General features: G+C 40.9%; 2 protein-coding genes across 4 annotated transcripts in view; one reads left to right on the top strand and one right to left on the bottom strand.

The window, feature by feature from the left end:
• Positions 1–3,971: 3,971 nt before the first annotated feature.
• On the bottom strand, positions 3,972–11,856 carry LOC311250923 (C1q-related factor-like). Of its 2 annotated transcripts, XM_084343077.1 has the most exons (4): positions 11,842–11,856; positions 10,163–10,233; positions 8,871–9,639; positions 3,972–5,034 (listed from the first exon to the last, which is right to left on the bottom strand). In XM_084343077.1, the coding sequence occupies exons 3-4, from the start codon at positions 9,501–9,503 to the stop codon at positions 4,855–4,857; spliced, it is 813 nt and encodes a 270-aa protein (XP_084199203.1). In that variant the 5' UTR covers positions 9,504–9,639; positions 10,163–10,233; positions 11,842–11,856; the 3' UTR covers positions 3,972–4,854. The 2 variants fall into 2 exon arrangements, with proteins under 2 accessions (XP_084199203.1, XP_084199202.1); XM_084343076.1 differs by lacking the exon at positions 11,842–11,856 and having other exon boundaries at positions 8,871–9,678.
• A 5,260-nt stretch (positions 11,857–17,116) lies between these two features.
• The window catches only part of LOC311250548 (vinculin), a 28,184-nt gene continuing 19,158 nt past the window's right edge, over positions 17,117–26,142 (top strand). For both annotated transcript variants that reach the window (XM_084342319.1, XM_084342318.1), the window contains exon 1: positions 17,117–17,444. In XM_084342319.1, the coding sequence (XP_084198445.1) occupies positions 17,277–17,444 (168 nt within the window). In that variant the 5' untranslated portion in view covers positions 17,117–17,276. The remainder of the gene's footprint in view (positions 17,445–26,142) is intronic.

Genomic DNA, 26,142 nt, shown 5'->3' with positions numbered 1-26,142 from the left:
GGTAAGCCATAATTATGAAATAAAAACTGTTGTACCTTGTAATTTCAACTTTTTATCTCTTAATGATGACTTCTAATCTTATAATTTCGACATTTTTAATCTCATAATTATGACTTTTATCTCAATTTTGACTTTTTAATCTCACATTTATCTCATAATCAGCTCAAAATTATAACATTTTCTCTCATAATTATACATTTGATCTAAACTTTGACTTTTTTAATCTCATAATTCTGACTATATATCTAATAATTATGATTTACAATGGAATTTTTTTTCAACAAGCTTAGTTTTCATCTTTCTTTTTTTTTTTAACCCTAACCCTTTGACAGGCAGAAATGGGCTTCCAAAGATATTTCTTGATATGATAGTCATTAAAAATGTCAGTGAGGTGCGAGTAGTATGCTGTATGTCAGATTGTACCCTGAAGGATGAGTTCAGCTACTATACAAATGATATGGATACAGGCTTGTGGTGACCCTGTGAAAACAGGTCTGCAGAGGATGGCAGAGCAGCTGGAAAATCTTTGTTCATTGTCAGTAGTTATTGACAGGCAGACAGCGTTGAAGAGACAAGGATTATTAGCCACAGGCTACGGGGACAGCAATGTCAGTCCATTGGTCTGTCCGACGGAAACATCTCAAAAACTTCTTGATGGATTCCCAATAAATTCTGTACAATCACAGTGACTTTGATAACCCCTTGACTTTTTCTAGCGCCACAAGCAGGATGACATTTGGGCTTGAGTGAAATATCTTGACAAATATCGGACCGGAAAAGAATACGTGTGGAAGAAGTTATCCTTACTGAGTTTGAGGTACTTATTCTTCACAGTACTCCACTACATGTATTTGGTAACTTTAGTTATGAGGCCTGTGCTTTTGATGCTTAAGTACTTTTTTGCCAGAAAATTACCTTTTGATACCAAAGTACATGTAATATTAGATAAACTTAGATATAGTAGACTTTTTCGCCAGTAATATTTGTATGGGTGACTTTTACTTTTACCAAAGTCAGATTTTAACATAATATCTTTACCTTGATTCAAATTCGACTTGGGAACTTTTTATGACACTGGGTAACATTGTAAAAGGGTCTATTTTAATCTTACCAAGAAGATGGATTGCATAACTCTAACCAAACTGTCACAGAGAACTGTCAACAATATAACAATAAGTTATCCAAAGCCAGTCTCCTGGGTTAAAGTCCTGCACTTGGCACATTCATCCACTTCAACCTGCTCCCTATAGTCGACTTTGTTGCTTTTTGGTCAGTTGCAACGATGGTCCTGACGCTACAATAATAATGCCAACACGGCGATATCAGATAAACCAACATGCACAACATCATACCTGCTAAACATCAGCACGTTAACATTATAGGTGTGAGCGTGTTATCAAAGCCTCACTTAGACTGCAGCCTCACAGAGATGCTAGCACGGCTGCTCTTATGTTTTGTGTTTGACTCGGTTTGTGCTTGCTGTTTGCACCGTGTAAGGTTAAAATAAATGTGAAACGTTTTAAGTGCAGGCTCTCACAAGTTAAACCATGTGTGCATGCAAGTGCAGGAAGGTGGCTGTACAATTTATGGGGAGGAAATGTGCATGAGCACGAAGCACAATTTAGCCCGACGATTACAGCATCTATCTCTAATTTGGATCTCCCCTGGTGAGTTAAGTGTGGGACGCCGAAGATAACAACACCAAGGGCTCATTAACGTCACTTCAGACATTTCAGAGGAGGTACGCTCTCCAAGCCTTGTATTCTCCGGTCTTGTTTGGACTAAAGACACATGCGGGGACACACGCGCACGCTGACCCGTACACTGACCCAAACACACACACGGGCGGACCCACAAACATGCACGCGCACTCTGCAGTTGCCTGATAAGCCTCACGCCTCACCAATTGGCCCCTGCAAATGTCAAGCTGAAGCCATCTCAGTTTACTGATAGGGAGTGGGTGGGTGTGAGTGAATGAATCAAAATTTCCTTCAGTTACGTGTGCATACGCCGGAGATTACCTAAATTAAAACAAGTCCGCAGTAGAGGCATAATCTTTCAAAATCCCTCTACTTAGACATGATGAAAAGAGGTACAGTAGAAAATCTCAAAATATCCCCACAGCCGTGTCCAAGAGACGCAGCTTACGTCAACAAAAAAGCAGCTTACAGCGCTTCTCACAGGAATACTTATCTCCAAACCCCGGACTCGCTTAAAGTCAGGGAGAGCATGAGATGAAATGTGAGTCAAAGGTTCAAGCGTCGCGTACAGTCCAGATGTGGTTTCATTGCGAATTAAAACACCGGCCCCAGAGTGTCCTGTTGGGTATGTTGTGCAGCTAAAGTCACCATCAAAACCATACACCCCTGAGGAGAGGTTTGTGTCACTTTAACACAAGCACAATAGCTTGAGCGAGGATCACCCAGTTTTGCAGGATGAGGCAAAGACGGTCTGTGCCTATTGTGTATTGTCTATTTCTCTGCAGATCATTTTGGGTTACTCCTGTTGCCGGTGCGACTCTGACCTCGATAAATGGCTCAAGAAAGATTGGATGGATGGCTAAACAGTGGAATCTTTTGAATCTGTGCAATGAGATGCAATATTTATTTGCCAACGTCATGGCTGATTAAATATGCTATGTTCTGGAAAAGAAGGCTGCCTACAAATGAATTCAGGTGCACTTCAATTTCACTCTCTTCACTCATACATTTTGGAACGCTGTCGAACTTCTGGCTGAATCCTCCAGCGTTTTTATGTAAGAATGAATTTGTGTTTTTGTCCCCGAGGACTTCAGGAAAAGTACAGATGTTGCAGACTCCCGGGCAATGTTCAGTTCCAGTTGTTTCAGCAGTGAAAGCTGTTTCTCGCCGACCCAGGGGCGTTTGTCTTTGACATTGTGACATGAAGTCTCTAATTTGACGATGTGCTCATACACCCTGCAAGGAGAAAACAGGCCGTGCTAGTGCTCAGCTGCCCCGTGGCTCGGGTGACCTCTGCTTAGGCACGGACCCTCAGTCTTAATTGTGTCTGGAGGAATTCTGCTGTCTTAAGACAAGCTTAAGTTTGGACCAGAGGGCTTCCTGGCCTTTTCCACATCGAGCAGTTAAACAGACAACAGGATGTTCTAACACTTGCACAGCGTGGCAAAATCTGGTCTTTTTTTCTCCTTCATTTTAATCAACTGCATTACAGCAATTTACAGCTCACCACAAAATGCTGGATTTAATGAGCGCAAGCGCTGGCATTTTGAGAAGTCACATTGGGCTGACATTCAGTTTTATTAGCTTCAGTGAATGAGTAAATGTGTATTTTGATACTGCCATTTCTTCAAACTGTCAAAACTTTTGTTCGTGAACTCTTAACTCTGTCTTTCAAACTATACACAAGACAGTTTTGGGCCCCTGAGTCGCCCGTGTCAAAGGCGAATTATGTCCAAAGAATTTCACAATATCAAAGTGAGCTCTTAAGAAAACATAAAAAAATATATTGGTTTTTACAGTTCAGCCCTGGAAGCTATTTTTCTTGTCTCTGACACTGGTGTCGCTGTCACAGCGGAGCCTAATTTGCCCGGATTACTTTCCAACACTGATCTAAGCTTTGTCATGATATGTTCTAACACCCGTCCCCTGACTTTCTCCCGCTGTATCTCAGCGTCTCCACACCCATTAGAGAGGGGGGAAAAAATGTCTCTGCGCTTTGATTGTGAAACACAATCATCTCCCGCTTCATTTGGCATTTAACACAGCTGTGATTTCCTCTCCCTTCCCGCCAAATGATCGCCCCTGCATTGATTGCCTCTCTCTGATCTGGCGTGGCTCTCTTGTGAGTAACATTTGCACGTCTAAACGCTGGTTTCACTGGAAAATGAGAGATAAGAACAGCTGATCGAGTGACATTAACCACATAATGCAAAAAAAAAACAGTTTTAATCAAAAGTCATGGACATTGAAAGAAAAAAAGAAAAGCCCACATCGAGCTATTTTAAACTTCATTTAAAATCATTGTATTTCTCTTTAGCATTCATGGACACATACAGAACATTTCAACAGGTGTTGCATGCGTGAATTAAATAAATGAATCTTTACAAATCGGCACAATAACCATCACAACTATCTATCTAACAGCTATATTCTTAGACACACAATGTGGTTTATGTACACAACTTTGTGTTCAGACATCAAGATTCAATATCAAATGTACAGTTTATACACCAACAATATGCCAAATATAATGGACTGTTATGACATGATTTTCCAATTCATCACACCGAGACACAAAACACTTTGTGACACTGGCATTCAACACAAGCATAATCTCATCATGGCGTCCAACATTTGACAAATTAGCGCGTCATGGGACGGAATATAATTATCTCCTCAGTCGTCGAAGCACAACATGTTATCATACAAACAGCATGAGAGAACATAAATCTAAACAGCACATTTACAAACACCGCAGTCGCCACAACTGTTGGATCCCCCAGACTTGTATTTGAAATGACAGCTCGAAAATGATGGCGATGCTTCCTCACTGTCAGGACTGTTAATGCACCTCAGCATGACACATGGCAGTGACTGTCACTGCTATGTCGCCCGCGTCCGTCAGAATAGCAGCATAGGCACCCTGTATACAATGGAACGTATGGATGAGGAGGTAGACAGTTACCAACAGCCACAGATCCACAGCCTTAATCGCTGTGTAGACGCTGACTTTACACATCTGTTAAAACAATCTGACTGCGGATCAGTGGCTGTGGGCAACGCTAACCTCACTGCGAGAGGCAAGTGAAAGTCAGGAAGTGAATGTCCTCTGGCCGCGACCCTTCACCTCTGCGCCCACGTCCCTGTCCAGTCTTCAGTCGGCATAGAGGATGAACCCTGAGAAGGTGCTGTATTTGTTGCTGTTGCCCCCGTGAGCCTTGCCTCCGTCCAGTTTTATGAAAACCTCATCGCCTGCATCCAAATGAAGGATGACACTGTTGCTGGCGTAGTCATAACTCTGGTCCTGGTCTTGGGCAATGGCGCTGGCCCTGACCTGGAATATGACACGCACACACACACACAGAAGCAGAGAGGATGTGAAGAGATGTAAATGCTAGAGTGCTGAGGCAAATATTGATGTTACTTATAACTGCACATATTCTGCAAATATTCCTAAAACTGTTAACTTTTCCCAGGTCCATTTTTTTTCATCTTCCTGTGATGTTTGGCATGATTCGTGGACGACCCAGGACAGGAAGGCTCTGCAGCGGGTGATTAAAACCGCCCAGAGCATCACTGGTACACATCTACCGAGCATCAGCGTGATATCAGTGAGGTGAGGTGTCTGCCAAAGGATCACACCTGTTCACCCTGCTGCCGTCTGGCAAGAGATACAGAAGTATCCGCTGTCAGACCACCAGATTACGGATCAGCTTCTTTCCTCAAGCTGTGAGACTCCTTAACTCATCCTCAACACTTCACCATGAATACTTTCTTTTTGTGACTTCATCATAATGTTTGAAAGTTAGAACAGAATTTTTTTATTATACAATCTTGTGTTGCATAATGAAGCTTCTTGACTATGTATATGTTGCATATCTACACTTTCATCTGTATACAATATATCTATGTATTCTTTTAAATGTGCTGTTCTGACTTCTGTTTGTTTTTTATATTTTGCAAATGTTTCTTTTACTGTTTTATTGTAAATACAATAGGTTACAATTATTCTGTTTTTAATGCCTATTTCTATGTTTTTGTATGTTTTGTGTGCAATTATTTTGCTAGTGTACGCTTATTTGTTGTTGTTACTACATGCACAGCCCTTTGAGGCATGTTTTGTGATATTGGGCTGAAATAAACTTTGACTTGACTTGACATTTCTTGTTGTTATGCACAAATATGCCAAGGCAAATTCATTGTATGTGAACACCTACGTAATGAACCTGCTTCTGATTGACTAGCAGATATTAACCAAATGTATTCACTTATCATTCAAAAATGCTAATTGAACTGTCAACGCTGGAACACATTACCAGCATAATGTGTTCCAGCATTAATACATGTGTAATGTAATGTAATGTAAAAGCCCAACTACAGACAAGAGTTTAAAATTAGCATTAGTTTTAAACTCAGTTTCATGCTCTGTATTGGAGATATGATAAATTGCATCGTCCCTGTTAAATAAAATTCAAATAAATAAAAAAAATATAATGATTATAAGCCATTGTTAATGGTATTAAAATTACACAACTTAAGTCAATGATGAGATTGAAACAAATGCTTAACTTGACGCACACAAGCATTAAATGACTTATTTGACCAAAAAGACCTTATTTACAGAAAAGAACATTTGCACGAAGTGTGGAGTGGATCTGAGAGTCGGTGTAAAGTGTGTCCCCTGTGGTGAATATCTTATTTTTCTCTCATGACTCAACCGAAAGGGTCAGGCTTGAGTCAGTCTGCCTCTGAGGAAGGATGGAAGCACATATACAATCCGTTTTTTTTTTTTTCCTCGTGTTCCACTCTTGCAGTGCATCCACCTTTTTCTGGGTGGAGCACAGAAAATGCCATGTTTTCCCTAATATAAGTGTCATCATGTCAACATGGGGTAATTACTTATTACTGGGGGGGTGTTAAAAGTAAGCTAACCACTGAGGGACATATCCCCTCTAAGCTTTTGCTCGTGTGTAATGATCTGGGTTGCCAGGTTTGCTGTTACGCTGCATCTTCACCGTAAACGGGTAATCCCTGCTTCATTCAGATTGTGGCGAACGGTTCTGAAGAAAGTTAGAACCAAAATAGGAACACAGGGGTCTAATTAGTGCCAATGGAGTACAGAAATGTATGTCAAGAGGCTACGGGGTCTGTTAAGGAGAGGTTGAGCCACACGACAGCACGATGATACACATGAGGGCAACTCGCTTTCATCCCTGTGTCCACCATTTATTGTCTGGTATCATGTTAAGTGTTGTAAATATGAAAAAAAAAGTGAGAGCGACTCAAGTGACACCACTTTGTTCTCTTTTAGTTGAAATGCACCCTTTTCCCCCGTAGACCTTTCTTTTGTTCTTCATTTGTAAAAAAAAAAAAAACAACAACAAAAAAAGGCAAGTTCACCTGACTGTTTAGTTTGTATTGGTCCTCATTAACCATACAGACACTGTATTTGTGTTTGTGTTAAATTATATAACTATGGGCATGAACCTTGTTAAAGTGTGTTAGGATTTGGCAACATTTTCAGCGAAGCTTTAATTTCTTCAGAGGATTTCAAGCCCACGCTAAGGAAGCAATTTATTAATGGTTTCATCATGTTTCATTAGATATCTCGGCGCTCATAAACAGTGTGCGACTGTAATAAATGCATTTTCGACTTGGGCGAATGTAGCTCAGTATATGAAACTTCATATACGAGTGCTGCTCACAGCATTGTTGCCCTCGAAAGAGAGCAGACAGAGGCAGAGAGGTTAAGAGCTGGGGGAGGCAGCTTGAAGAAGTCTGGACAAAGAACTAGTCCGCCAACAGGTGAATCACCATGATTAAAATATCTAGCTAGACACTGTCTCTCAGTAGATAGTGTAAGTATATTTATCTCTTTTTCTTTTGTATTGTCTGATTCAGTGATATTACCTTCATATTTACTGCCCATTCAATTAACTTTTTTTATGTCTGTGTGTGTGTTTGGACCTCCTATTTGATATAATGTAATGTACCAACATGCAGGATGAGGAGTGTGGATGGGTGTGGGTGCCCTTTTTTAATTTAGCCACTGACCCTTAAAATGTCTGTCCCTGCTTGTAGCCGTCATTTAAAAAGATTCAAGCTTCCAGGGACATTACACATGGGGTGGTGGGTATCACGAAGACACAGAGTGTACAATCTAATACTATCAGTATGATAGTCATGCAATAAATACTATATTTTTTAAAACTTAACATCTATTTTCATGGAGACAGGTGAAAACGGTGTGGTCTCTTTGATTGCAGTGCATTTTGTGTCATTATACAAAATCCTTACAGAACAATATTGGTCAATATGGAAATGAAACATGTTTAGTGTGGTGTGTTTTGAAATTATTTAAAAGTTCACATCAAGTGGTGTATCTTGCAGTGCAACCTCGTAAAACTCCTCAGAGTTGAACCTTCAGTTCTATGAAAGCCTCCACAAAAACTGATCTTGCTTAGCTTTATAGATATGGAATTGCACTGGATTGCATTATAATGTACAGGTGCATGTGTCATTGTGTCCACTCTCTGTGAAGCCTGTTGCAGCCTGGTTGAGATATTTGCAGGGAAATGTCAAGGCTCAGATTTGCATGGTGTTTGATCAGTGTCATCACCTGGGGCTTTAAAGACATTACAAAATTATCCATGAACACAGCAAATATCATGATTTGATAGTGAAACGCCTGGGCCTGACAGGCAGTCTGATAACGCATACTCGCACATCACGGCTCCATGAAGTTTGTTGTATTTCAAAGGGCACCAGCTTTGAACTAGCCACTACCCCGGGCTGTGTTTTGATGTGTGCAGAGTTGAGATAGCGCTGCACTCCTTCCACTCACTTCAACGTGTACATCATTGGATGTGTAATATGCACAGATACACAATCTGGCAGCGTGCCACTGTGCATTGTCATTATACCGGTCTATAAGACCAGACCAAGACAGACCTAAAATCACTCTCCACATGAATGCATGACTACTCAATTTAGGCTGCCAGCACACTGGCTACACTATTCTCTGAGCATTTTGATGTGGGTTCATCCCAGTGCATAATTTAAGGAACTCATTATGTCAGTAAACCGATAATTCTCTAGTATTTTTGTTAAACTTGACAGTAAATCATTAAACATGTGGAAGTGTCTTGATACGTTTAAAGTGTTACCCACCAGACCATTCTTGATCAGGTCAGCCCACATGCTGGTGCCATCTCCTCCCCTCATCAGCACGTTGTAGATGAAAAAGTAGGTGCCAGGAATCTTACAGGTGAACTTGCCCGTCGCGCCCTCAAAGTTGCCACCAATGTTAGTCACCACGTCATCGAATCGTAGAATATCGTAACCTTCTTGAGGGTTTCGTAGTCCTGCGTAAAATGCCACTCGAGGTGTGGTGTTGTAGGTGGTTGTGCTAACTGCTCCTAGAATCCCAGTCCGTACAATGTCAACACCATCTCCCGGTGGTCCCTTGGGTCCTGGTGGACCCGGCTCTCCAGGTGGTCCTGGGGGTCCAGGCTTGCCCGGACGTCCTGGTTTACCTTGTGGGCCGTGAGCGCTGTAAGTAGGCAGTGGTGGGCCAATGCTGTGATCACTCAGATCTGCGTCGTTGTCCACCTGAAGGCCTGGGGTCGATGTATCTGTTCCAGTCTGCACACCTGTGCCCGTCGTGCCCGTGCTGGGGAAGGGGTCACAAACCATTCGGCAGGTGCCCAGCATCTCGAAGTGGCCCGCGCTGTCATCTGCACCGCCTGTGCCAACGGAGCTCACCAGCACAGGGATGAGGACCACCAGCACAAGGACCAGCATGACCCCCACAGCAGCTGCCACCAGGGTCTTCCGCCCGATGCTCAGCCGGGGAAGGGGCTGCGCAGCCACCGTGGAACTCTCCGGGGTGGAAATGGTGACTGCGGGGAGTGCGTCCACCTGGCAAAACGCAGGCACACTGAGGATCTCCGATGGTGGAGATGGTGCCCAGGGAGAGCTGGTATGAGTGCGTGAGTGAGTGACAGAGCAGTGTAGGAGTAAGGGAGAGGGAGTGGAGCAAGGGACCCGAAGTGATCAAAAGGAGAGAGAGATTGAGAGAGTGAGCAGAGAGTAGGAGAAGAGGAGGAGGGAGAGAGTAAGACAGCTTGAGAGAGAGAAAAAAGGAAAAGAAGCGAGGGGAGGAGAGAGTGAGCAACATGCACTCAGTAGTCATCTGAGTCAGGGCTGAGGAGGGCACTTTCCTGCTGGCAGATGTGAAAAGCGAGGAAGTGACCGTATACGGCACATTTTTCAATAATATTTAGCAGTTTTTGTGCAATAAAATTTATTTTTGGTACAAGAAGAAGACATTTGAGGCATCTAATATTCAGCAGTCAGGTGTAGATATAGATTTAGCATGATATATTATCGTAGTTTGTAAGTAGTAAGAGACGCTTCATCAAAGTTAGAATCAGATAGCAGATAACAAAAAATATACTTACGTGTTTGTGTGCGTAGTAGGTGATCTGGCACTGGAGTGATTCAAGACATCTGTGGTCAGTCGAGCTGCAACCTTCACAAAATCGGCAAACTTTTAAAGGGGCAGTTCAAAATTTGTAACAACAATTTGGTTATATCACAACATTGGTATTCTAATTCCTACAGGATATGAAAGGATTTTAGAAAGCTGGGGTTGTGGCGTCATCGCTAGATCGGACATTAAGTGAAACAAGTGGTCTGGCAATGAAATTGGCATTTAAACATTTTGTTTTTCAATGTAATTAAAAGCTTTAAAACAACGTTGCAATGGAAATTGATTTTAAAAAAAACTCATTACATGTAACGGTGATGAAATAATTGTTTGCCTTCAGTGTGCACAAGTGCGTGTTGTCAAAAAAAGTGTTTCTTATTTCTAATTTAAAATATATGTTATGATGAGGAATTTATATCCCCACAGTGTCTCTAAAATTGTCTGAAAATACCTCACATATGTGCACAAGGATTTTACTTTCAAATTGAATGGTGAAATTACCCAAAAGTCAACATAATAACATGATCCAAGATTTAAAATGTCACAGTAAGCCATAACGGTAAGCCTGACTTCACAGGAGGTCCCTTGAACTGGCACACCTCAACAGATTGCAGCTGCTATAAATATGTATATATAAATATATGCTTTTCCTGCCATAACATGTCACAATGCCAGCTGTGAAAAGCTCCTATTAGAATCTGCAAAAACTTAGCAACAATGGCAGATGGTCGAATAAAACACAGTTCGTAAAGGTGATTAGTACATGCAGGCAAGATATAAGTCAAGGAAAACTTACCTTTGCACTCTCTTCTAAATGTCTCAGTCAAGTTTATGTGTTAATTTTCCTTCACCTTTTATCAATCTTGACCACATCAGTGCTCAGTCCAGATTGGGGAGCTGTCCAAAGCATAGCTAACGGTGAATGAATGCATAATAAAGGATTTATTAACCTTAAAAAGGCATCGTTTTCACTTTAGATCTGGTAGCTGCAAAAAGCATAGCTAACTGCTCAAGTCTTATGACGACATAATAGTTAATTAAACTCAATAAATGTGTTTGTAATGCTACTATAAACAGTTATAAGAAGCTCATAAGGCTAATAAATGCTTTACAAACTGACAATAAACATGTTTATGATGCTATTTTCAACACTTACATGGTCTTTCTACTTATTTATTTTAGTAAGCGTCCGACAAGGACTTATGAGGGCCTTATCACCTATTAACTAACACTTAGCCTATAACGGTAGGCTAATTTATAAAAAGTTTCCAATATCTATTGCGATAATTTTCCTGTTTAAACGATACGACAGGTTTTTTAAACTCTTCGTTAGCACAGCTAACTGCTGTGCTAGCTGCTGTTGCTAACTCTACCATACTCGTTGCTAGGCTACCACAGCTGCCATTGTAGCGTTCTATTAGCGAGCCAAGCTAACATGTCATTTCAGGAAGCATTTCTGGAGGAAATATTTTCCTCTCCAGAGACTTTTCCACTGATATCCCAGCGACCAGTGCTTCCCTTCACCAGTTTAGCTAAGCAGGCTATTTATTGCTTATGCTTACGTGAATGTGCTCGGTTTGTGTGCTCTGTAGTTAGCATGTCATGTGGTTTGCTAAAGCTGCTAGCTATTTTAAAAGATCTCAAGTTTACCTGTTTTTGGCCATAATGTAGCGTCTGCTGGTTGATCAATTCTTTTCTTATGCTGCTGTCATCTACCTTTGTTCATATGAACACTGACATTTTATAGTTTCATTATTTTTTTATTTTAAGTTATGCTATGTGCATTATGACCCTTCTAAGCTCTTTGAGTATGTATTAGTTGAGCACATGTTCGATTGATGCCTTTATTAGGGCAGTTTTCTGTCCTGTTGGCTCCCTCGAAAACTATTATCTCACATTGTTTTGGCTATTTGGATGCAAACATTAGCGTCGTATTTGACACAGTCTAATCACTTGTTTGGTGTTTTCTCTGAAATATTGGCTTCGTTACAAATTCAACACCCATTTGTCACGCACGAGACAGGTAGACACAAACATTTGCTGCACACACTTTAATTTTCGCTTGAGCATTAAACAAATATAGCTCAAAATCAATGGATTATGGTTCAGCTTGCTGTAATATTAATCATAATTACACCTAAACCGCAGAGCACCTGTTCAGCTGTTTATCAGCTGCACTCACTGACATCGTGCGAGGACTGGAAGTCATGAACGGTTTATTAATTGCTAAGTCATAACATTAAAAAAGAAGAGGTGCTCAGGTCCAAGCCATGATTTTTTGTGATTCCAGTTATTAAGCACATCTGCATTAGCCAGGTGGATTGCTTCTGTATCCAATGTACATAATATGTTTAGTTTTTTACTTTGTTTGTGGGGAAATGAAGATGTCGAAGCCCAAACACTCACACAGCATCCAAACAGTACATAGCCAGTATTAACTAAATAAATCCGTTCCACATGAGTTGGCAGAGTAAACTCACTTTCACCAAACTCAGTGTGTTGGCAGAGATTACTCTGCTTGATTCAGCAGCCATTGCCAGCAGTCTGTTCAGTCAAGAGTTTTTAAAATTCAACTGATCTGATAAACAGTATATTAATGCGTCTTAATAATTCCATGAGAGACGGGTCATATAGATATATAAAATAGACTAAATAGTCATACACTGAACACTTATGAACATAATTTGTTAACAATTTAACTGCTTTCCTAAAAATTACACTAAATTTCTTTTGTTATATTACTTATTTAAACTCAAACCTCTTTACAAATGGCTGTTGTGCACAAAGGTGTTGTTCAAACCCACAGAATATTTCTTTAAAGTGCCACATTTCCACAGATACTAAACATGTAACCCTGAAACACAAGAAAATGTGTATTAAACGATGCCCAAGACATCTAGATCTTGTTCCGATAAAGGCATGGTGTAGCCTCAATGAAGCACAGAATATGATGCTTCATACAAAACACTCACAAAGTAACACATTGTTTAGTACAGTCCACAATTACATGACAACCCACAGCTGTGCTGGAGGTGTGTGTCCACAATCACATGGACACAATAGCTCATCAAATCAAGATAAGCTGACAAAGTACATAAAGTCTATATAATCCCCGACACTGAGGGAAACATTTCTCATGTTGAGTGCTACAGTATATACACAAGAAAATGGGTCAAGTCTATAAGACACAGATGCCCAAGGGTGTCCTGCAGTCCTAAATTCATCCATGTAAATATTTACCACACACATTTTCAAAAGGATCCCTATGGACTCAAAATGTGTTCATCTGTCACCAGTACACAATAAAATGACAACTTCTCTCCCACAAATTAACGAACACATGTAACCACAAAACAAAAAGCAAGTCACATTGAAGCCAGTCCCGTGCACGTGGCTACAGTATGACTGAAAAATGTCCGAATCATCCAGTGATGTTAGATTTTCATGAGAGTAGTATTAGCAGAGAGTAGTTTTGTGAGTCCTCTCCATTTCTGATGTTGCTGCTGTCACAGGACACGACAATGGTACTGAGTCAGACACCTCGAGCGGTGCTTTCTTGCTGAGTATCTCTAGCAGATGACAATATACACTGAATCAGAGAGGATGAAAACATCTTTACCATCACAAATATTCTACATATAATATGTACAATTTTGTCCAGGTATATCACATATAAAACACCAAACCAAACAAAAACATAAGAGTGATGGTGAAGTAATGACACCAGGTCTTACAGTGGAAGCACCTGCCTATAGCCCAACATAGGTCAAAACAGTGACCAAATAAGACACATGCTCATGTACTTTAACATCTGTAAAGTTCAAAACTTACAAAGATTGTATTAATTTCTGAAATTGTATGTATGTCTGTTCTCTACAAAGTGCTGTGCCAAGGCTTTGCTGTATTTAGAGACTTTTATTGCCCCCATGTGGCCTTTTAACATATTACAAAATAGGTCATCTACCCACACAGCACATTCATTCCCTTGCTTTCAGTCTTTACAATTTGAATAGATGCAAAGCAATACAGCGAGCCAAGCACACTTTCAATAAAAAGACAAGACAGCAGAAGCCTTTAAGAATGTAACTGGATGCAGGTGTGAAATCTGTGACTGTAGAACAAAATTCAATGATGATGACAACAAATCATAAAAAAAGATGTGATCCTATTAACAAGACCAAAGATATTCTCACAGTAAAGAAATCTGCAGAGCCATGCTAGTGACGCTGAGAGGCTGCACTCGGCACGGTGGTGCTTTGAGCTGTGTGTGAACAGTTCACACTGACTGTGTGAACAAGAGCTAAGTAGGTAATGTTTACCTTCTTAGTTAAGAGTGTTAGCATGCTAATATTTGCAAATTAGCACTGCACGCTAAGTACAGCTGAGCCTGTTGGGAATATCAGTTTTGGCAGGTATTTGGTCATGAGCCAAAGTATTGTGCAAATAGAAATTTTGACCTCAAGATTGTGCCAGGTGCAAAGTAAAGGGATCACTGAGTGTATTGCAGTGTATGAGGGGATATGAATGTTTCATTCAAAACCACAGATGTCAACCTCACGGTGGTGCTAGAGTTTGAAAAATAAGGGTCAACATGTTGCTGAATCTTGCTTTGGGGCCAGACTGTGGTGGCAGCTGTGTTGAAGTCAATGGGAGATGCATGGAGACATATCTACACTGCATGACTTCTGATGAAGAAATGCCACGCAGAAAATGAAAGACCACACTTCCAAACTTTTCCACATCATTGACAGGGCTGATCATATTGTCAACAGACGGGGCAGGTCTGACTGATTTCTGCTGATGAGACTGCTCCTACACCGCAGATAGCAGCTCGAAGAGGAGCTTTTCCTACACAAATTCATGGTATGAACAACAAAAGAAAAATTACGTGACATCAAACTGACATCTGTCTGTGCTCTCTCAACCTCCTCAGGGTCCCCTGGGGTTGCAGTATGTGTCCTCCACCCACTCTAAAAAGGAAATGCACCTGCTGCAACATCACTGATTGGAGTTTGGCCAGGAGCGCAACTCTCGCACGAACATTTCAAGTTAGAGAAATCAGTGCAACGGCTATTTGTGCCCCTGTGAATCTGTGCTGATTTTATCTTTTAGCTGATATCTCTCACAACGTCCTGCAGACAGAAATTAATTTTCAGAAATAAAATGAATGAGTACAATATGTTTTCCTAACATACAGCATAATAGTGACTTGTTCCTGTTTCACTGATTGCATTTACTTCTTTCAACCAGAGGATGGCACCTACTGCTCACTCTTATATAGATTCAAAAAGAAAGGAAAAGAGAAAAGCAGCAAGCACTCATAAATGGGCTCTAATGAAGAACCTTAAAAAGTTTTGTCAACTAATTGTCATACAGACGAACAGTTACAACTCTTTTGGTTGTGATGTGTTTTGATAAAGCATCCAAGAAACGCAATTGTCTATCTCAGCGTGTTTTGTGCACACAAAAAAAGCAGAGATTTATGCTGTTGAGAACATAATCTGTTTGCATTAGTATGCGAGTGTATTTTCCCACCTTCTTGCAGCAGCAGGAACATGTATTATCAGCCCTACAGTGTGTGGGGAAGGTGCAGACCACACATCTTGAGCAGCCATGCTCACATTCCAGGATGGACACACGGGACGGCCTTGTCAGTAACTGGAGTGCTGAGGAAACGGCAGGCCATCTTTGATGTCTATATTCAGGATGGACTCAGGGTGGACAGTGCATTTATTTGACTTCTGGGAGATGCAGGGTGAAATATACTTGGTGCTAGCATCTATTGTTTTGTGTTTTGTTTAGTAATAGGGGTATAAGCAGGGCAGATGCAAAAACTACATCTACATCCTGTGCTCTGTAGTAGCTATGTTTACTTAATGTTATGAAATAGTTAGGTTAACAAAATGAGGTGTCTGTGATGGATAACTCATAGCCAAACAGCAAAATCAAGACAACGTAGGAATCCTGATCTCCCCAATGAGGTTAGCTTTCATTGGCATTTGGTATAGTAACCGCATTATATACAAAAGGAAAGCATATCAGCCCCTTGTATGTTTACACAAGAGTTCAAACAGAGTGACTTCCTTGATTCTTTCTTTTTGGACTCTTCCTTTTTAGGAAACGGGCCGCTGCCTTGCGGGCCCTCTTGGGATTCTGTGGGAATTCCTTAGCTGATTTGCTTGGCAGTTGGTTTTTCAATCCTCAGATATTGTCGTTTCACTGTGTGAGGTTAGGACGGCGATGGAATTGAAAAAATGTGCGAAGATGCCCGAGGACACTTTTGACAAGTACTCTGTCCTCCTGAGTTTGTAAACAAGGGTGGGTGGATGGTTGGTGTCATCTATAATAAGTGAGAAAGGAATTCAGTCTTTTATTTTGAAACATCCTCCTTGGACCTCCTCCTCATTTTTTTTTTTTTTTAATTCCATTTTATCCTAATCATATTTATGTGGAAGCCAACAGATTATCCTGCAATGGGTAGATGATAAAAATAGCCCTGGAAGGAAATGTCATTATCCTATTTTATGGAAGGATCTGTGTGAAATTTATTAGGAATGTCCTGTTCTAGCATTAGTGTTCAGGGACGTCTGCACTCTGATCTCATATCTGTCTGTGCTGGAGGTGCCAGAAGCTTGTCTGGCTGGTGAATGTACAGCGGCAGGAATCTACTCCTCACAAACAGTAGACACATATTTCCCTTTTTAGGGCATGAGAATCTATTACGTAATTTAGGGAGCACTCGGATCTCTAGCAAACTCGCCTGTGTTGAAGCGGGAGGGGCTCAGACAGAGCGGCACCCCGCTCGTCCAATCAGACGCCACGGAACTCGCCTTCTCGCTCGCTGATTGGTCAGAGGGCGGACAACGTGTGTGACGTTTAGGCTCTCACTCCGGCAGGGAGTTTTGTACGTTGATGGTTTCACGGGGGTAGTTGTAGTCTTCACACCGGAGGGTGAAACTGTCCTGGAAGAGGGGCGCTATCGGGATTGTTTCAGGGCTTTTGTAGCGGGAGTTTGGGAGAAAACTGCCTCAGGTGGTAGGAGATTTACTTCTTTTTCTCTTGGATAGTGCTCTAAAGTTGTCACCATGCCGGTTTTCCACACGAAAACGATAGAAAGTATCCTGGAGCCGGTGGCTCAGCAGATATCCCATCTGGTGATAATGCACGAAGAAGGTGAAGTTGACGGGAAAGCTATTCCGGATCTGACGGTGCCGGTGGCTGCCGTGCAGGCGGCAGTTAGCAACCTTGTTCGGGTGAGTAACTTTCCTCTCTACGTAAAAACTGTACCTGGTGAAGTCTGCCTAAACTCGGCGGGTGCTGTGGGCTACCTGTCGCTCTTTGTCCCACACAGTCCTCGCCCTGGATTTAACTTACACGGACGTTGAAACGCAACACTTTGACGGCTTTAGCTAGCTCTGTTTTGTGTGTTCAACAGACGAGAATATTAATGTAGGTTAGCAAAGTTTCTTGAAGTTGTTTGGCTCGGGGCAAAGGGCAGTGACGCCCTTTTCCCCTTGAAAATATGCCCTGCCTCCTCTGTAGCTGACTGCCATATCTTGACGTAGGCACTGCTGCTGGTATGAATGAGCCAGGTACTGGAGCAGGCTACAGTGACTACCTTTTTATTTAACCCTGTTCATTTAAAAAGAAAAGAAATTACACTTCTTGTCACTGAACGTGACTGTGGATTTGAATATGAATGAATCTGTGTTTCAGGAACCTCAGTTCACTCAACCATGTAGTAGGTGGGGCAGTTCACTGCCCTGCTTGTCATTTGAAACCAAAACTTTCAAACAGATCAATATACTACTACACTACTGCACAGGGGAGGTGGAAAGGGAGGTTGGTGAAATGATTGATCACTGATGTGGAGTTATAAATCTGGAATGTAAGCTGTCAGTGCTCTGCCAACATGATGAAATAAAGTCAGATAGGACTAGGAAGCACCATCGAACCTCCACCAAGGCTGCACAGTTGCGTGCAAAATTGTTAATATGGACGCCGTGCTATGTTGCCTTCTGTAACTCACCAGATTTTCTGACCTGATTAGAATTATCAGCTATGTTACTTCTCCAAAAACACTTTACTGTGGTCACATGCTGCAGTTTAGCTGATAGGTGTGATAGCACCTAGTGTAGCCAGCGGGGTTTATTGTTGGTCTGTCTGTAAAGAAGGGCTGCAAATAACGATTCATCTGCTGATTATTTTCACGATCATATTTTCATGTTGATTTAGTCTATACACTGTCAAAAAATTGTGAAAAAAGTACTCATTACCATTTCCCAGAGCCCAAAGTGATGTCTTCAAATTGCTTGTTTTGTCCAACCAACAGTCTAAACCCCCCAAAAACTCTCAATTTACTGTCATAAATGACAAAAAGCAACAAATCCTTACATTGAAAAGACTGGAATCAGCAAATGTCGGACACTCGTGCGTGAAAAATGACTTTGATGGTTGATTACATAGACATCGGTATTTAATTTTCCTCCGATTGACTAATCGACTAATCGTAGCTCTTCTGTTAAGCCAGAAATCCATGGTATGCTCACTAGCATCGAGGAATCTGATTGGTCAGAGATTCTAGGAAACACAGAATCCGGATCCAAAATAAACATAGCGTAGTCACTTGTTCTTTGACCTATGGCCTAGAACTAAGAACCACAAAATTCAACCAAAATTAGAACCTGCCAACTAACAAACAAGCAGCAATGAACTAAAAATATAACCTTCCTGGTATAGATACAGTCTCTGTAATTTTGACTCACTCTTGACTCACTATGACAAACGCTCATACATCCTCATATCTAGTTTGAGCTCCTGATGTTTATTCTTCCCACACCAAGCAATTAAAATGTCTTCGGAGCTTTTCATTTTGCTTCCCTAGACGGTCTCGTGAATACATTAAACAAGTTCACCTCTTGACTAGATGCAGCTGTGGTTTCAAGTATATTTAGAGTGAGAAATGGACCTCACCGCAGTGGTGTTCCTCAGAACTACATTGTGACGGTCATGGAAATTAGTGAGGAAATGACAGTGTTTTGTTTCCTCAAATTTTAGCCTTACACTCACCAATACATGGAGGTTTCCTAGAAAGGAAAGAAGGATCTATGAGGGGGATGTCAGATATTGTGGCTTGTAAAGTGAGGAAGAGATAGAGACTAAACTAAGACAGACTTGGTTCCTGTGTGGAGTTTTCTCTGTCAGCCTGGTCAGACACAGAGCCCCTGACAGTTGTTGGGCGATAAATTTGGACACTTGCTCTGGCGTCTCCTGTCAGCAAAGGAATTCTTCATTTAAATGGATTGCCCACCATTGGCCCGCAGTTTATTTAGTAGGTTTTATAGTCCTTAACCATTTCAAGCTAGTTGACTTCGTTCAATGCGGTTGTTTTTCTTCAGTGCCCACTCTCAAACTGTAGGTCTGGACCCCATTGTGTGCATAATTGTTACACCTACAAGACTTCCTTCCTCTGAGGTTCACTACAGAGAGGTGTTAAGGTGGTGTGTAATGTTTATGTTTGATGTTATACCTTTAAAGAAAACACTCTGACAAATCTTATTATAGTAATACATTTGATAACAGTTCTAAGTAAAACTTTTAACTTTTAATAATTCCTTACCCAATCATGTTTCTGGTTTTGTAATCCCATGTATATATGAATAGTGAAGAGATCTGCTTGTAAAATTTAACAAGGTTGCTTAAGGGTCATTGAAGATGCACAAACTAGTCTGTCCTTCAAAGGAGTTCAGATGATGGGAAAATTAAGCAAACACTTCTTTGTTTAGATCCATTCTGCTATGCGTTTGCAAAGTTAAAGTATGCTCACTAAAACAAAGGAGAAAAAAGTCTCTCAACTGGGTATTTTTTATGTTAATGATGAAAAGAAAAGGTGTTTCTTGCAAAGATGAAGCCACAGAGAAATAATAGCTAACTTTGCTGCTCTGCTAAAGTTGTGTATACACTGTGTATACACTCTAATTAAACCATTCCAGCCCAAATGAAGTGAAACATCTGGCAGCTAATGAACCAGCCATTTTTCTCAGCAGTTAAAAGCTGAGGAGATGATTATTTGGACTTAAATTCATTCATCAGTTGGACTCATGACTCAAAATAGATGCTAGTGTTGCTAATTGTTTGCTGAATGTGACCGAATGTATTAGATATAACGTAATAAGACAATAATATGTCAGAGATGGATGTCTGTCAGCTTTGTTTTATTGGTCCCAAACCCCAAAGAGGCCACAAAAGTAATGAATGCAGCTTTAAATATGGAAACATTACATTGTTACTGTTTAATAAAACATTAATGGAGCGTGTGTCAGCATTTCCTGACGCACAAACTATCCTGTGCACTCTCAGCTAGCTTGGGGGTGAGATAATCCAGCCCTTCTGGACATTCTGAATTGTGATCAGATGTTTCCAACAGTGGCATGAATGAATGAACAGGCCTGTAATTATTTCCAGTTGCTGTAGCAACATTACAACATGGACACTGTTATGATTTCATTGAAGTTAAGGATCAGATGTAATTTCTTCTGGTTTCAATCCCACTAGTCCCATGAGTCATACACTGCAAAGGCCAAATATGAAAATAAACACACTGCGCGGCTCTTATCGTTGACTTCTTTGTTACTGAAGAAACTGAATACTGTGTAGTTGTAATTACTTTGGCCATGCACGTTGTCATAATTTTGATTTGTAGCATTTGCAATATTGTTATTATGAATTGTAAGACTCTTAGTTGAAGTGGTTCTGTTAAACAAAGTAAACATCTAACTGGTGAGTAAATTACTGTCAAGGAAAGGATCATCCTTGGAAGGAAAAGGGATGAGGCTGTCTATAGTATTTCTGTCGACATTCTCAAGGCGGGGCTGTGTCAGAGAAAAGCTATTTACCTCATTGTCTGCGTAGCCCAGAAAACCACATGTTGCGCAGACTTCCTCCATTCTGAATTCTGTTCCAAATCTTTTGAGCCAGATGTTAAACACAGTTAATCAAGGTGGATATTGGATGACAAATGATTGTTCCTTTCAAATGATATATGGTTGTTTCTGGTTACTTTCCATTGCCAGACCAAGAAAAGGAAGATGAGCTTTTTAGGATGCTCTTGGTCTGTCTGAAGAGGTCTGATGCACTCACTGTGACAAATGTGTAGTCCATTAAATTATTAATGAAAGGGCCTAATCTTATTATTCCAGATGTTTGGAGATAAAAGTGCAGACCCTGTAAACTGACCTAGTATTTTAATCGTAGCATTCTGGGTCAAATATGTCCACTCTAAGCGAGACCCCTCACTGTTGATCAGCATCTCTGACTTCAGTGTTTTCTGATTGAGGCAATGAGCCAGACCTCAATTAAAGATGAATGTGAGGAATGTGAAGAATTCCCAGCGAGCAGGAATGCGTCCCTGCTCCAAGGGGGGTTGAGCTGATCCTGAAATGTTGAGTATGATCATCAATTTAGAAAGTTCCCTTCAGAAAAGCCTTTGTTTACTAGAGCCTGACCTATATTCGATTTTTGGAGCCAATTGCAATATCAAAATTAGTGAAAAATGTAGATATACCAGACGATACACACACTTCTTGCAACAATCCCCAAAATGTGGTTAGCAAACACAAATAATTTAAATTGAGACAGTTCAACAAATAACTTTATTTCCAAAAATGACATCATTACACTGTGACTCTGATATCTGCGTTTGACCAGTAATGCAGCTTGAGATTGGTGAATCTATTTTCTTGCAGGATGTGGCTAACCATAGACGATGAACTTGTATGTTACATTATGTGAATACGTTGACAGACAGTTCGATTCTTGTGCAATAAGCAAGCCTTGTGCAACAATAACGTAAAGTATGAGACATAACTCCCTTTGCAGCAGGGCTCAACCAACTCCAGTGTTTGCCCTGTAATGTTATGCAGCGCTGGTGCTTTGGTTCATTCTAGTTTTGTCTCATATCTGTCTGGTTTTAGGTTTCAACTTTCAAGTGCGAAAAAGTGCTTGAACATTATGAAACTGTTACATTTAAAACATTCAGAGCAAAGATGTATACCATCTACATCATAGCGTAATAGGCATGGAAATGTTTTTAATGTATATCAAGTGATTCTGAGAGTTGACATATTTTCCTGCTAGGGTAAATGGAAGAACAACATGCTTCTCTGTGTCAACAGTCATTCTTTTGAGTTGACTACACAGGCCCTTTTTATGTCAGGCCTGTTACTTCATTATTTTTATAGCTCCTTTTTATAGGCGTGGGATAAGGAAAAGGAATGCCAGTGATGTACGGTCCTGGAACGGATCAAGTTGGAAGTGTAAGTCTTCCTGTTTGCACGGATAACAAGGCTCACATGAGTCGTAGAGATGCTCCTGTGTGCAGATCACTCTTTGGATAAAAAAACAAAAACTTCTCACATCTTCTGCAATGTTAGTGACGTTACAAAATACCACTGTGCTTTGTGCAATGGTGCTAAAGAAGAGCAAATACAGGAAGTTGAGCTCAACTGTGGTCTATCTGAAAAATGTCTAATACATTTTACTTGTTCTACAGAAAAAAACGTGTCCTCGGCTTCTCAAACTTTAAGAGAAATACAGCAGGTACATCAAGTGGATGTTTTCAAATAGCTTAATAAGTGTCTCAGTATTTAATGAGCTCTTGAACAGTCATTCCAAACACCTACTTCATGAATCTTTTACCGATGGGAAACAAATGTATTGTGTTCATTGACGAAAGTGCTTGAAGGCTTACAAAAGAAAATGCTTCCTATTACCTGGTACTCCTGCTTCCTGCAATTTATCAAGGGAAATCATTTCATGCTGCAAACCATTTTGCTCTGTGATCTTGGCAACCATACAGCGATCAGAGTCTGAAATGTTTGTGTAGTCTGTAGTGAAAAGAGATCTTCTAGTCTTGACAGAAATGCAGTGTTGTGGTATGGATTCGAACTACACCTCTAGTCTATTTTTTCATCAGTCGGATGGAAATTTGTCAGAATAGGAGGACACGGAGGAGAATTGAATTGATGAGGAAACGCAGGAAGCCAAGTCAGGAAGACCCGGCAGCTGTCGGCCCCTCTCAGGAACAGGAGTGCGAGCCAGGGAAGGGAAACCCCTCTCCCTCGGCAATTATGGCTGCAGACCATTACAAAGGATACAATGGAGTAGGGCTGTCACTTTTTCCAAAATAATCGAGTTAAAATCATGATTGAAAGCAAACATTAACTTTGAAGGAATTAATTCATTTGAATGCAGCTCACATAGGCTGTGTTGTATTTTATAGAGTCTTACCTTCATTTAGTGCTTTACCGGGAATAAAAGTAGTGACAGTGCTCTAAACCAGAAGCTTGCACACCAAACATTTTAAGTATTTAAGGGCACAGATAAGGTACAAGAAGTGTAAATATTTGGGTATGAGGTACTAATTCGTTATATGAAATACTTAAGAAGAATTTATTATCAGAAAATTACCCCCAATATCTGCCAGAAAAAACTAAAACTAATTATTGACAGGGGTTTTTTTTTAGAGCTAACCTGGTGCACCAGAAAGTTTGTTTCACGAATCCATCTGGAAATAAGCCACAAGAAACTGTTTGGAATAGGACAGGCACTTCCAAAAAATACTTAATTGCATGGTCCATCTGTCTGTCACCGTCTGTCATGGTGTTCAAAGCTTCAACCAATCAGATCACCAGTAGGAGAGCGCCACCACCAGTGGAGCCAGTTGGTAATCAAGCTCTTTCTCTTCCTTCAATGAATTAAATTCTCCTGCTTTGATATAATTGATGTTAGCAGCATCTACGATAACCTCTTGAGGAGCTCACATAGCAGCTGCATTTTTGTATCTCCTTGGACTTTTGGAGCAGGAAACAGGCCAGTATGGCCTGTATAATGTGCACCTACACGCATTAGAAAGTTCGCAATACTAAGTCAGGATAGACCAACTACCTGGCTGATTATCAGATCTGACATTCAGCATTTTCCCGGTTGCTGGAATCGGTGCTTTTTTGTCTGATTGCTGATAAAATAAATGACTTTAAAAAGGAAAAGGGAAAATGACCTCATCTGTTGGCTCTTGATCAAACCATGAACCTTTTACCCCTTTGTCAATGATTGTTTAAATATTTCAAATGCAAATGATGGTCCAACAATGCACTGAAAGATTTAGATTCATTCGAAAGAAGCAAATAGATTTATGGTATATTGAAACATCGGATTGGATTCGTGGGTTTGATGTAGTCATTTCCTAACCCAACAAAAGAAATGTCTTGTTATCCCTGTTGTTTTGCAATCCTTGTTCTGGTGGAAAATGACCAAGCCTGGTGTTGTATCAACTCACTCTTCTGGTTCTTTAGACAGGGATTCACACTGATGACTGCCCCTCCCTAGTAACACTGTACAGCTGCTAAGCTCCTGTAACATGATATAGATAGTTGTGATATATTCTCTCTTGTTGCAGGGCCTGTTTGCCATGAAGCAGGCCATTTGATTTGTGACTTTCATCGCCTTGGACACCCCATGTGTCTTCTTGAACCAAACTGATAAACCATGTTAGATGGCAGGTGTACAGTAAAGGCATTGACCTTCAGTGCAACCTCTCTGCTGACCATCTGAGTCATTATTAGTCAAAAGTCATTTGATATCTCAGATCACAGTACTTGCTGGTTCTGAGACTATTGATCAAGGGTAGCTAATGGAGTGCTGCGCCATCAATTTGTGAGAGCATGTCTCATCAGATTGCAGTCCAAAGTCACTTAGAGTGGGAATCAGTGTCTGAGTTGCACTTTGAGGAACTAAACCTGCAGAATAACGTAAGGTTTATTTGTAGGACATTGCTAAGGGCAGCGGTGGCGGTGCTTGCCAGAATTTTGCCATCATAGATCTTAGTGGTCGCCATGACTAACACAGCATTGTGCTAAGACTACCCAACATGTGAAAGGCAGGCTGTGTCTTGGCAGTCTTGAGGCTTTCAGAGTGGCCTTTCTTCTCCCGGCAGAGCGATGGGCTGCTGTCAACAAAGCCAAGTCTGTTCTAAAGGAGCAGCCACTTTATCAAGCTACTTCACAACACAGGGTTTCCACACAGCACTCTTGGATGGTAAAAGGGAGTGTCAGTGTTTCCACTCCAGACATAAATGGTAAATGAGACTGTCAGGCCAGTAGTGTGGTATGTGACAGCCTGGAAGAAGATGACACTGAATCAGTGAAAGGTTTTTAAAAGAAGCTGGAAGTGAACCTTCCTTAAAGTGGTGTGCTAGAATCTATTCAAGGAACAGGATATTTGTGTTGTGGTTTGGCCTGTGGGTCTCAGCTCTGATTAAGAATGAGTTGACACTGGACGGATGCAAATTAAAGCAAAATCATTGTGCATTGACTATATTGTAGTTCAGTCTTAAGCTGCAAGGATCAGTAGTTTAAATAATCTCAAGTTACATCCTTAATGTCAAGTTTGGTCAGTGTTGGTATCATAAGAATGTGATCCAATATTCGGACGGAGGCTCAAAATAGCGAGGAAGGCCAGGCATCATGAACTGCTTGACAACAGCAGTTATGAACTTGGGTCACTGTGCTATTCTTGCAGTGAATTGTTTGGATCACTGTATGACTGCAGACTGTTTTTGAACTTCAGACAGCAGGAAGTGGCTCCGCAGGGAGCAGGAAAAGGAAGACAGCGATGACCTGTTGAATCCAGTACTGAGAGCCTCAGCTCTGCTTTGTTTCACTCTTGCATGATGCTTTGGGGAGAAAATGACTCAGCACTCGTTAAACTCAGCTTTTGGCCTCCACATTGTTGGCCTATAATGTAGTCATTCTTCTCCAGTTTGTTCAGTTTAGGTCATGTCTAAACTTGCATTGATCTCATATAAATCTTGGTTTTGTGTTGACAATGCTGCGCTCAGATTACTCAACTTGGCTTCTCAGTCAGACCTGCAATTCACTATCTAAGAAAAGGTCA

Source organism: Pagrus pagrus, assembly GCF_965226575.1.
Source record: "Pagrus pagrus genome assembly, chromosome: 21".
Taxonomy (NCBI): Eukaryota; Metazoa; Chordata; class Actinopteri; order Spariformes; family Sparidae; genus Pagrus; species Pagrus pagrus.
The sequence above is the reverse complement of the archived record's forward strand: the minus strand, read 5'-3'. Positions and strand labels throughout refer to the sequence as shown.